Source organism: Heloderma suspectum, chromosome 1 (genome assembly GCF_057233095.1).
Source record: "Heloderma suspectum isolate Gila_16-S chromosome 1, 16-S_ref, whole genome shotgun sequence".
In the NCBI taxonomy this organism is placed as follows: domain Eukaryota; kingdom Metazoa; phylum Chordata; class Lepidosauria; order Squamata; family Helodermatidae; genus Heloderma; species Heloderma suspectum.
This window is the reverse complement of record NC_139458.1, coordinates 123742833-123755755: the sequence shown is the minus strand read 5'-3', so window position 1 is coordinate 123755755 and position 12923 is coordinate 123742833. Positions and strand designations below refer to the sequence as shown.

The window sequence follows — 12923 nt, the reverse complement described above, 5'->3', positions numbered from 1 at the left end:
CTTATTTCATATCAGCAGCTCATCAGAGATAAGAGGGGAGTTTTTCCCTGCTGGAAAGGGAGCAGAGCCAGGGAAAGAAGCTGCGGGGCTTGATCAGGAACCACTGTGGGTACTTTTCAGCCAAAGGGAAGGGCCATAGCTCAGTGGCAGAGCACCTGCTTTGCAGGCAAAAGGTCCCAGGTTCAATCCCTGGCATCTCCAGGTAGGGCTAGGAAACAATCCTGCCTGAAACCCTGGAAAGCTGCTGCCAGTCAGCATTGACAATACTGGGTTAGATGGACCAAGGGTCTGACTCAGTATAAGGCAGCTTCTGAGGTTCCTATGGGCCAGAGGTGCCCCATCCCTTGGTCTAGGCAGTTCCAATGAAACCAGTTTCTAGAATGTGGAACCTGAAACAATCTGATGTTTTCCTTTAGCAAGATTGCTTTCCCATTTATAATAAGTCTACAAATTATGTTTTGGACATCATCCAGCAAAATTTTTACTGCATTTAGGTCCCATTGATTTCCATGGGAGAGAGCTGCGCATATTTTAACCCCCACTGAAATCAATGGCTTTTAGTTATTTATTTCATAGATGTACGTACATACCACCCTTCAGTGGATCTTCCAGGGAGGGCTACAAGAACAAGATAAAATACGTATAAAATATAACATGTTAGAAAATATATATATGAGAAAAATACTTTTTAAAGCCTGGGAGAATCACGTCTTTGGCACCAAAAGGGTAACAGTATTGGTGCCAGCAGGGCTGCCTTTTAAAGTGTTTTAACTTTGTCTGGATCATGCCCTTTAATTTTTCAAACAGAAAATGCCACTTTTTGTATATGCAGCACATGCCTTTGAGTTCTCGGCAATGACTTGCATAGGAAAATAGATTAGCAACTGGCAAGATTCAATGTGGGAAGATATCCCCATTTAAGGCAAGCGTCAAAAGTCCCAGTGAATTGCTGAGATTTTTTGCTATGATCGTTTTGTTGTTGTTGTTGTTCAGTCATTAAGTATGCAACGGTGGCACACTTAAATATGGTTGAACTTCATGCTATCATGCCCCATACCTGATGTCCAGTTTAAGACTTCCAAACTGAAGGAGAGAAGGAGACACTTGATAATGCACAATGAGGCTGTCCGAAGAGAAATAGAATGGAACCAAGAGTGGATGGAACTACTAACAGCAACCCAGAAAGAATGTTCCAGTCCTCCTTTAGCATTAATGGGTCGTGAAAGAAATAGCAGTGTTGTGGATATGTGCAAGACACAGCAGCATAGAGGGGATATTTGTTGGAGAAGGATAGAGGTATGCAAGTCCTCTACAGATAGCTGATGAAAGGAAATTCCAGGTCCTTTGCACTGTGGGAGCTGTTTTTGATAAAGATCTAATTGGAGCCATAGGGGAAGATCAACATGTACTCATTCAGTTTACAGACTCCTCCCTTCTTTCTACACTAATCTTCCATTTCTCAGCACACAGAATTCAAAGCCATGTTTTGTGTTTCTAATGTCAGGATTTGAGTGTTTTTTAAAGTATTTTCCCAACAGTAACTGCAAGTCCTACATTCTGATTATATAAATACCAGCAAGTCACAGGGAAAACAATGAGAAGCCCATTTTTACAGATGGGGAAAATTGTAAAATATAGATTTCATTTGTCCTCAAGCATGCTGGGAATCATATAAGGCTGTAGAATCCTTGATATAGGTTTTAATCTCTGTGAAAACCATTGTACACTCTGCTAGCAGTTATCAGATGAAGACCTACAGGACCAATTATGAAAACGCTACCCTTCTTACAGCACAATCCTGTGCATGTTTGCACAGAAGTAAGCCCCACTGAACACAATGGGGCTTATGCCCAGGTGAGTGTGCATAGGATTGCAGTCCTATTCTATGAAAAAACAGAAGACAGACTTTGCTTTCTTCTTGAGCCAGGACTGAATGACTTCCTTAACCAGTCATGATGACCACAAGACAAAGAATCTGTTTGTGTGCACAAGTGGGAATCAGGCATCAAGCCAGGACTTTTCCTGGTTTTGTTTTGGCCACTGCAGCTTTGAGTGGTAGGGTTGGGGGAACCTCTTTCAGCCTGAGAGCCAAATTCAATTTCAGAGAAGCTTTCAGGAGCCGCATTCCAGTGGTGGATGGGGCCAAAGGCAAAGCGGATAGGGCCAAAAATACAAAAAATAAAAATAAAAAAACACTCTCCCACCCCAGCATATTGTAGCTTAAAGCTCTTACCACAGCCAATAACTCAGCCTTCAGAGAGGCATTTCAACCTTTTAGAATGGGGGAAAAAACTGCACAAAAGCCAGGAAACCACCAGATGATTGGTGCTTGGGGGGAAAGAGGTGAGGACAAGGAAAGAGGCTATGGCCATTTGGGGGGCTGTCCTCATTAGCGATTTAGTACAAAGTTAGAGCAGTTTGAGTTCCTTTGCAGCAGATGACGTTGTCACCAATCAGCTGCCAACCAGCTGCTTCCCTCTTGAAAAGCTGCATTTTCTGAAACTCCTTTTACTCTTGACTTTTTTTACTAAAAGCGGCTCCCTGGCAGTTTTACCATAGTGTGCCATGTCCCCTCCACCCCTGGCATTAAATCCTGGGCATTCCTCTGTGACCTGGCAATGATGTGGTCAAGGGGATGAGATGCCCCATTCCCTTGTTTCCCCAGTCCCATTGAGAAAATGCCCAGGAGCACAGCAGCGACCCCTCCCATTACCACAGTAGCGGGGACACTCATTCACCTCAGGTAGCCTGCTTTTAATCTTTAACAGATCCCCCCTTCTGTGCATGTTTACTCAGAAGTAAGAAATAAATCTCGCTCCCTTGCAGTGAAAGGGTTAAAGGCTAACTTTAGTAACTTGCCCTAAAGCTCTCTGTCACTTCTCCTGCTCTCTTAAATTGCTATTGGGATGTTGTGCTTCTTTGATGTTCCATAGTTGCACTGATGTAAAGTTTCTTGGTAAAGTCCCTTCTCCTTTATCACAGTAACAATCTTCCGGGTTTATGGGAGCTTCTCATTGTGAGCAGGGAGAAGGAGAAAGGGAGAACAGGGAGGTTGGAAGCAATAGGCAGAAGGGCTTGGGGGGAAAAATGGTGTGCGAGCAATAACTCTGCTGCAGATTGCTGGAATGCAGCAAAATTGGGGTGGGGGAAGCTCTCAGGGGGAACCTTCAGATGCTGCACTGGAGAACTGGGGATTTTGGCTTCTTCAGGGAAATCTGCACACATGGGGAAAATTAGTTGCTCTCCATAATACTGTAATAGCAGGGGGGAGCCTGGACAGAGGTGGGAAGCAAGTCTCATTGGTTGATCAGCCCCTGCCAGTTTGATGACGTTCCGTTCTACTCCCCCCACTCCACCCCACCCAGAAGTATGTTCCTTTCACGTGCTGTGTGACCTCTGAAAACCAGATTTTAAAGGTACCGTACATTTCACTTATCTTGCTTCATTGTCCCTGACAGACCAAAGCCTACTCCATGAAAATCCAGGTAATACTCCAGTGGGCTTCTCATTCCGTTGTTGTGAAGATCCCCGCTGAGAAACCGTGGAGGACCAGATTTGGCTCCCCTGGCCTGAGGTTCCCCACCCCGTTATTGACATTTTCTACACAAAGCATTTATTATGCACTCATCATTCCTTGCCCACAGTTGTTTATAAGTTCTTTACATGGTGTTGTGACCCTCCAGTTTCACTTCTGTTTTTTAGGAGCACTTTCCTGCACTTTTTAGAGCAGGGAAAATGGAGTATTATTTCTGAAAGTGAAAGGTATTTTCCTACTAGTGTAATTGCAGGATTCCGTTATAGAACAGTGCCACCTACAGGTTATGTAGTGGGAAAGCAAGAAAATATGCACTCTTTATGCAGAGCTTGGATCTCAATTCCACAATAAAACTGAAAGTAGATACAGCGGGTTAACAGCCTCGTGTAGAAAAGCTCTTGATGTGGCCAAATCTAATGCAAAACAGGGTTCTTGCATCTTTAATAGTCATGAAGAAGATGGAATTTCAGCACCCTGGCAGCAGCATGGTATCATAAAATGTGCCTGCTGAAATTCCCGGAGGAGCCTGCACCAACTGCCTCTGGTCACCATAGCAGTGCAGTGCTCTAGCTGATGAAGCAAGGTCCTTTTAAAATGGAAGGGGGACAATGGGTGCTTCCAGATGGAGGGATCCTAGTGCTACCACTCAAAAGGTATTGCGCAGCTATTCTGTCTTTCCCTCCTTAATGGATTTTCGGTAAGAAAAAAGATGGAAGAAGCGGTGGAAAAATGCAGGAGGGTTACAAATGGAACAAGATGTTGTCTGAACCCCCCTGGAAAATTCCCTGAATGAGGCAGGCCAGTTGCATAATAAAAGCCTCATCTGGAAGGCCCCTGTGTAAACAGCTCCTGTGCACGACTCCCTGTGCCTTGAAGTAGTGTAGGTCAGACTTCCCCAACCTGGTGCCTTCCAGATGTTTTAGATGTCATCTCCTGTCAGCCCCAGCCAGCACAGCCAATGACCTGGAACGCTGGGAGTTCTAGTCCAAAACATCTGGAGGGCACTAGATCGGGGAAGGCTGGTATAGTAATGGACACCATGTAAAATGCTGGGGCCAAACACATGATTTCATGTTTCTGCAAATGCAAATCCTGAATCAAATTGGCTCACAGACACATGAAACATTATTATAGATGATTTAAGGAAAGCAATTACACAGGGACATCATCTATTTCAGATAAGTAGATATAAATAAGGCCACTAATTTAGAGGAGCCAGACAGGCACAATGAAGAAGCCCACCCAAAGGACCACCTTTTCACAAGCCCAGAAGTGAGGACAGGTTTTGATGCAGCCCATACAGCTGGCATGTGCCAACTGCCACGTATGATTGGACAAAAAGGGAACACTAATCTGTATATGTTACGGAATGCATGCTTGTACATATGATGCATACAGGGTGGCCCAGGCAGGGCTGTATGCTGCGCTTCCTGCCTGGTGCCACCGAGTGGCAGCCAAGGAGGGTCTGTGTGGCTTACGCGGTGCTGCTGCATGGAGGCTTGTGGCAGCCTGTGCAGCTGAAGCACATCACTGTCCTGTTGCTACGGCGCCAACAGCACAGAACCAACAGCACAGAACCCGCATCACAAGGAATCATGTGAACGTGTCTCTTCTCCCAAATGTCCCACACCAGTCACAACGATATATTTGCCCCTATGTGAAATATATAATTCCTTCTAATACCAATCCAAGGACCACATGGAATGCTGACTGATAGTTGGGACCACAGGACCACATGGAATGCTGACTGATTGTTGGGGGTGGGTGTCTAGGGAGGGAGGGAGGGAGAACAGAATGGCGGGAACTTGAGCGGCCAGATCCTTGAACGGAGTTACTCCACACTGCAACATTTTTTGCAGGACCCCCACTGTCATATACACTAATTCAAGTCTTCCCACATTCAAGGAGCTGGAACCAAAACCATACCATCCACATACGAGAGAGAGGGTAACCCTAAGGTTTGCAAACACACCAAAAACATTGGCGGGGAGGACCTAAGGGGGTGGGGAAAAAACTAAGAGCCCCATAATAACTCACTAATTCTTGTAGGGTCTATGTTGGAAAAGGAGACAAGCAATTACATGAGTAACACTTCGTTTATTCTTTCAGTTTCTCTGTTGTGGGAAGAAGCCACCCTTTGGAGAAGTAAGCAGTATCGAAAAGGAGTTGTGCCCATCAGCAATGGTGGGAACAATAGAAGAGGTAATCAAATGTAATTCTTTCACTTCAATCACACTACAGTGCTTTTTATACATAACAGCAGTAGTGTGGTTACCATTTCATTTGTTTTAGAAATTGCAATAATTTCAGATGCTTAGTACTGTTGAAAGCTGGATGTATAGGAGCCTTTTGGATGGAAAAGCAGAGTAACAATGGAAAACTAAAAATAAGCATATTTTGTGTTGTAGCCTAAACTCATTTGACTGAACATTATCTTAGCTGTCCTGAAGATCTTTATAAAAACATCATAAGAACAAAAAACCACATTTACCTAGCAATCTACATCGCTGTCACACAAATGTGGTCACTGCATCTATTAATGTATTTTTGTAGCAGAAGACTAGTTTAATCTAAGTCTGATGACATCTTTCCTGCTTCTTAGGGCCAAACTACATATTAAGCTAAATGAGTAGTGTGCAGCTCTGTCCGTGTTTTTTTCTTTAATTAATTACAGGTTTGGCAAGGCAGGGCAATTGTGATCAGGATCACAGTGCGTGAGGAGGGGAGGCTTATCCCTCCTTTCCCCAGCTGCAATCCCAATGAAAATGTCACCCCGCCACTCCCCATGCAGGGGTATGAAGCTCTGGGAAAAGTTTCCAGGTCTGGGTCACAATGGAACACATCAGAGCTAGTGGAGCCTAGTGGCTCTGATGTCAGTAGAGTGGTGAATCTGCTCCGGGTTTCAATCAGAACCAGCTTTGAATAACTCCATTAGAATTCTGGCTGGTTCTGGCTGAAACCTGGAGTGGATTCACCACCCCACTGATATCAAAGCCACCAGCCTCCACTGATCAGAGTACTGTCCCAGAGTCCTCCTTATTTTGGGGAGCCCCACTTCCATTGTCTTATTTTTAACATGAAGAACAATTCTCCAGCTTTCATGGCTGGAGAAAAAACTTGGCAAAACATGGGCAAAGACCAGTGAAGTTTCAGCAACCCTGAATCTCAAATCTTTATTACCACTTTTATCCCTCTCCTATGGCTACTAGTTTCCGCCCCTTGGTTCTTCTGTTCTCCACTTATGTACTTCTTTCCACCCAGACAGCAGTTTCCCTTCAGTTCTTGTCTCCTGCTTCTCAAAACATTGCCAAGATACACTCTTAAACACTGACAGAGACCTTGGGATGTGGGTTGGCTATATATCTGCTATGCGACTTGCTTTAGCATCCCTCCCCATGAAGTATTATTACTGAGGCTTCCCACCACCCACAATCTTGCCTTCACTTTTCCCGATGAGCATCAAAAACAAAAGCTTCAGAACATGTTGGGATGTCTACAAGGTCCTTTTATTGCAACTTACACACCAGTGTCAAGTTACTGAACAATCAGATTTGCTGTAAGGCAGGAGATGGCAGAACATTGCTTGACCCTTGTGCATCTACAGCAGGGAGAGTATGGGAGGCTGCAGACAGCTATTTCTGCTCCTATGATCCTCTTGTTGAGACTGATGATCACAGCTGTGCACTGCCTGGAATGTACGTGAAGGCACAGTACCCTTTCTGATGCTGTGTATGATTATACCCAACACAGTTTGGCAGAGTCTGGAGCATTTCCATTCCCTTTTGCAAAGCATTTAAATTTATTTATTTTATTGTATTGTATTTAAATCCCACTCTTTTTCATGAAGAACCCAGGGTGGCTAACAACCTCTAAAAAACACAGTAAACCACATCAGCAGCATTAAAATCATGACTCCAAAATCACAAATATAGAATAAAATACAATTAAACCATCAACACCATTCATTAATTTTTTAAAAATAGACCACTTTCCTATACCCCCAAATCCTGCAGAAATAAATAGATCTTTAAGTGGGACCTAAATGACAATAGTGTGGGGACCGGCGAATCTCTACTAGAAGAGAGCTCTGCGGGCAGGGTGTTGTCACTGAAAAGGCCCTGCTGCATGTGTTGCAGCCACATGAGCCACATTCTTCAAAGGCTCCACAAACGAAGCCTCCTTGACTAATCTTAAGTCCCAGGATGGTCAGTACTGGGGAAGGCTGTCCTTCAAGAACCTGGGTCCTGAACCATTTAGGGCTTTGCATGCTGGTACCGAGACCTCAAATTGGGCCTGGTGGCTCACTGGCAGCCAGTGCAGAGATGTATGAGTAGTCCGAAGTTAATGGATCGCTACACATGCTATAAACTTATAAAGGCAAGGAAGTGTTCCTTGTATCGAGGTAGGATGAAAAGCTGTGCATGCATGCAACTTCAAGTAAGAAAGAGGCTGGGCTACAGCAGCTGAGCCCCACTGTCCTTTTCCTGCTGCCCCTGCTAAGTCCTGACATTTGCTAGCACTTGCTACTACAACAGTCTTTTAAAATGGCACTGCAGATGCTTGGGCGGTACTAGGGATGTACGAAAGTTCCACCACGGATCTCGGGGAGGCCGAATGCCAGCGCATTCGGCCCCCCGAAATCGGTGGCGGAACGGCCCCCCGCCCCCCCCGGGACAGGACTTACCTTAGGCGGATCTTCCTGGCGGTGGCGGCTCTGGCGGCAGCGGCCGGTCGTCTGACCGGCTGCCGCCGCCGCCATTTCCAGGTAAAAAAAAAACAAAAACAAAAAAATGTGATAGGCTATGTAAAGATTTACGTAGCCTATCATGGCTAATTAAAACAAAAACAAAAAAACGCGCATACGCAAATGCCAGCGCCCATGGGCGCCGCCATTTGCGTTCCTTATTTTGGCACATCTTAGCCTACGTAAACATTTACATAGACTAAGACGGCGAAAATAAGGGGAACACAAATAGTGTAGACGCTACGCTATTTGCGTTCCCCTTATTTTCGCCATCTTAGTCTACGTAAATGTTTACGTAGACTAAGACGTGCCAAAATAAGGAACGCAAATGGCGGCGCCCATGGGCACCACCATTTGCATACACGAGTTTGTTTTTTTTAATCAGCCGTGATAGGCTACGTAAACATTTACATAGCCTATCACGGCTGACTGCAGGGACGCAAACGGCGGCAGCTACGGCTGCCGCCATTTGCATCCCTGCTAGCCAGCAGCCGGATGTCTGGCTGCTGGTGGAGCCGGCCAGCGGCTCCGCAGAATCGCTGCGGAGCGGAGCCGGCCGGCCAGGATTCCGGGGGGGAGGAACGGAGCGCCTCCCCCCCCCGGCCAGGATTCCGGGGGGAGGGACGTAACGCCTCCCCCCCAGCATCAGCATAATCCGCGGAAAGGTAAGTACCTTTCGTACATCCCTAGGCAGTACACTGAAAAGGACAAGACATCATCCTGCTGCCCAATGGTGGTAGCAGCAAATGTAAGGGGTCCTCATGGCCTTTCCCCCATGCAAACTTAGGAACCCAAGCACAGTTTCTATCTCATTTGTATATGGTCTGGATGTAGCCAATGCTGTGGTGCTGTAGCATAGGAACTAAGCAATCGTTCACCTGACCAGTGCCTGGGTGGAGATTAAAAGAAACTTTTGGCACAAAGCCCTAAAATTATGATAAATACGTTTAACTGAACTGAATGCATATTCTTTCCATTTATCCTCCTCCCTTTCTTCCTGTCCTCTCTCTGTTCCTTCCCCCATGTCAAGTTTTAGATTTTGAATTCCTCTGTAAAGTGCCATATTCCTTTATTAAAGTAATAAATTCACTTTATTTAATAAAGTGAATTCCTTTATTCTGTAAAGTGCCATATACATTGGTGGTGGCACTATATTATCATCATCAACAACCATTTTCAAGTGGGATAATAGTCTAATAAAGTAATAAGTAACAAAATAATGTATCCTCATAGTCCTGGTAGCATGTGCTTCATACTTTACCATGTATTAATTCAATCATTAGCATTATGGACAATTAATGTCAACATTCAGCACAGTGGACTGCCAGCCCACTTAGATGGGCATTTCACTGGTCTCCACTGAGATTCCACCAGCATTAAATCTGACACGGATCATTCCTAGGACTTGAAAGCTTTGCTGTTTAATAAACACATACTTTGTGAATGATAACAATGTATTTTATTTTAAAAACAACGAAGAATCCTGTGGTCTAATGAAGACCCAGGCCCAGGGACCAGACCCTGCAAGAAACCCAGATGTCAACTCTGTCCCCATACCCACTCAAGCAACGCTTTTGCAGGACCTCAGAACATCAGCCGCAACATCAGGGGGACCTGCTCACCCTCAAACAAGATGTATGCCAGACTTCCCCAATCTGGCACCTTCCATATGTGTTGGACTACAACTCCCATCACCCACAGGTCATTGGCCAGGCTGGCTGGGGACAATGGGGGTTGTGATCAACACATCTGAAGGCTGATATATGCCATCGCCTGCCTAAAATATAATTCTGCTATGTACAGAAAGACAAGCAGGTCAGCCCCATGTACATGAGCAATTTGCCCCGATGCCACTTCTAAGGGAAGATCTTTGCAACAGATGACGCAGTGCCAGGTTTGCAGCCCAATTGTGGTTTTCACGGAGAAATCTGGGTTTTCTCAGAGCCCATTTGCTGCGAAATTTTCACTGGCTTTGGGTTCACTGCGGGGGGTTCAGCTGTCTGTCCCTTCCTCAGATTCAAATCGCAGCATCATTAGTGATGCCCCCCCCCCCGTTCCTCCTTCACAGCTCCGCAGTTACAGAGGCATGGAGAAGCGGGCCGGTGGAAGCGGCGCTGACTGGTGGAAGGGGAAGTAGCCTGGGGTGGGGGCGGGGGGAGAGCAGAGGGGCAAACATGCCAACCGGGAAGGAACTCATTGCCTTCAGTTCCACGTCACTGCCTCTCACTTTAAGTCGTTGAGCTTGAGAGTGGAGATGTGCAGCTACAAAGGAACACAGCTGAGAAACGCTGCATGCCTGTTGTTTCGAAGCTGCAAAGTTGAGAAAGGGTGGGTGCCAGGGCAGATGATTTTCATAAACATGTACTCAGAAGCACTTCATGCTCTCAGCACCTGCTCAGTCTCTGGAGGCCATGGCTGCCCGCTTGGCTGCCCGCCTCAGAAATGTTTATGCAGAGCTTGTTATGAATGTCTACTCGCAAGCAAGTCCTACATGCTAGTCATGCACCTTCCTCCCCCGTTCTGCACTCTCTGCTCTTCCCAGCTTGGGAAGCCTCCCATCTACTGCCCCAGTTGTTAATTCCCAGAGCTAATACTGCACAGCTCCTATCACGCAAACAATGAAATCGGTGCCATGTAGATGCAGCCCAGGTCAGTCTTTACACAAAAGAATTAAGTGGGAACAAAGCTGACATCTAGACTGGCAACATTCAGTAGGGAGAAGACATTAGTCTCCAAGGTCACTCTGCCAGCAACACAAGGCTCTTTGCTGGTTTTGCTGCAACAAACTAACATGCGTTAGTTTTCCTGCATTGAGCAGGGGGTTGGACTCGATGGCCTTGTAGGCCCCTTCCAACCCTACTATTCTATGATTCTATGCATCAGAACTGAAGATCTGAGTAAACAGAGATAGGATTGGGCTGCACGGGAGTAAGGATGAACCTTGGTTGTTTCCTTTCTGCAGTGGCAGCTTCTCAATTCAGAGCAGAGAGCTAGGATACCCTTTTGGCATGCAGGTTACATTCATGCCTAGTCAAGACCAGAAATCTTGGCTGCTTTGAGGTTTGGAGAGAAACCACCAGGGATGGGGGGATAGCACTGCCTATGTGAGAACATAAGAAGAACCGTGCTGGGTGGTGCCATGCCGTATCAACCCTGGGTGGTGTAGTCCAACTTTATGGGTCTCACAATGGCCCACCAGATACCCCTGGGAAGGTCACAAGGAGGACAGGGAGATCTTGTCTTGCTGTGGCTCCACAGCAGACGGTATTCAGAAGTCCCACCATGTTTCAGTGGGGCTTACTCCCACAGTAGTATGCATAACACTGCAGCCTTAACTATGTGCCTGATCTCATCTGATCCCGGAAGCTCAGCAGGGTCAGCCCTGGTTAGGACTTGGATGGGAGACCGCCTGGGAATCAGGCTTCCTGCATTGAGCAGGGGGTTGGACTCGATGGTCTTGTAGGCCCCTTCCAACCCTACGATTCCATGATTCTAAGGCCCTTCTTGTCCTTAAAACTGTTTCTCTCATACTGCAGGATTGCCTCCAAGAGATCCAGCACTTCCTGAAAAAACACATGGATTTTGTCTCCATACTGATGACCATCACCATTTTCTTCATGGTAACTATATGTGTCCCAGCATACTCCAGCTGAAGCTAAGATGCAGATCTAGTTTGGCAGCATTAATTCTGCAAAAATTGCAGCATTTTGTTCAGCAGAAATATAAACTTAATCATTCAGTGGGAACCTTGATCATTTGAGGGAACCTAATCATTTGATTAAGCTTAATCATTTTTTATAGGAGCCTGACCTTTATTAAATAAGGCTTCCAGCTTCTTCTTTGGAAATAAGGCACTCAAGCTTTAAATTAGCACTGTGCCAAAAATTTCTCCCACATCTTTTTTGACCATTTTCATTCAATTCAATAGAAAAGAAATTGCTTTTGAAAAGAAATTCAAAGGACAAGAAATTTTGGAGAAATTCTCATGGGTTAGGTTCAGGGTTCTTGTGCTTGTCTTACTTATGAGCTGGCTGAGGAGTGTGTATGAGTGTCCTGTCTTTCATTGTACAATCACAGAATAGTAGGGCTGGAAGGGGGCTATAAGACCATCGAGTCCAACCCCCAATCATCTCTCTGCATCTGGGGTAGAGACAAGGGCCCCGTATACATGGCACCACTTTTACCCTTCACCCCGCTGCAACTGCGCAGCATTTCAGCTTCTAATTAGCTTGTGCTGGGATACACTTGCGATTTACTACAGGCTTCCCTAACAGACTCTGCCGTGCCCTTTTTTTTGCCGTTATGCGCAGCTGTGCAGTCCCGTGAGCCTGGGGGTGCAACACTTCAGTGGCTGTTTTGTATTTTAGGGGTTCTGTTGTGTCTGTCCATCCCTTGTTAGGTAAAATGTGGGTGTTCTGTGCTCCTTCATTTCCATGCCATCCGTTCGTCAGTTCCCCAGCCTGAGACTCTCATGGTGGTTCACACTCACAACCGTGAGTGGTATGTGCCTACCGATTGCTCCGAAATGGCAGCTGGAGGGAAGTTGGTCCTCCCCCAAGACCTTGGGCACTGAGTCCAAAAGCAACCATTGTGTGATACGAAGCTGCAGAAATGTGCGAAAGTGTGATTAAATAAATGAAAACG

General features: G+C 45.9%; 1 protein-coding gene across 4 annotated transcripts in view; it reads left to right on the top strand.

Annotated features, from left to right (window-relative positions):
- Window positions 1–12923, top strand: part of TSPAN32 (tetraspanin 32) — a 71679-nt gene that overhangs the window by 50388 nt on the left and 8368 nt on the right. For 2 of the 4 annotated variants that reach the window (XM_084855843.1, XM_084855826.1), the window contains 3 exons: window positions 3459–3485; window positions 5645–5737; window positions 11816–11899. In XM_084855843.1, coding sequence (XP_084711969.1) covers window positions 3459–3485; window positions 5645–5737; window positions 11816–11899 — 204 coding nt within the window. The remainder of the gene's footprint in view (window positions 1–3458; window positions 3486–5644; window positions 5738–11815; window positions 11900–12923) is intronic. The other 2 variants (XM_084855851.1, XM_084855835.1) reach the window with 1 other exon arrangement.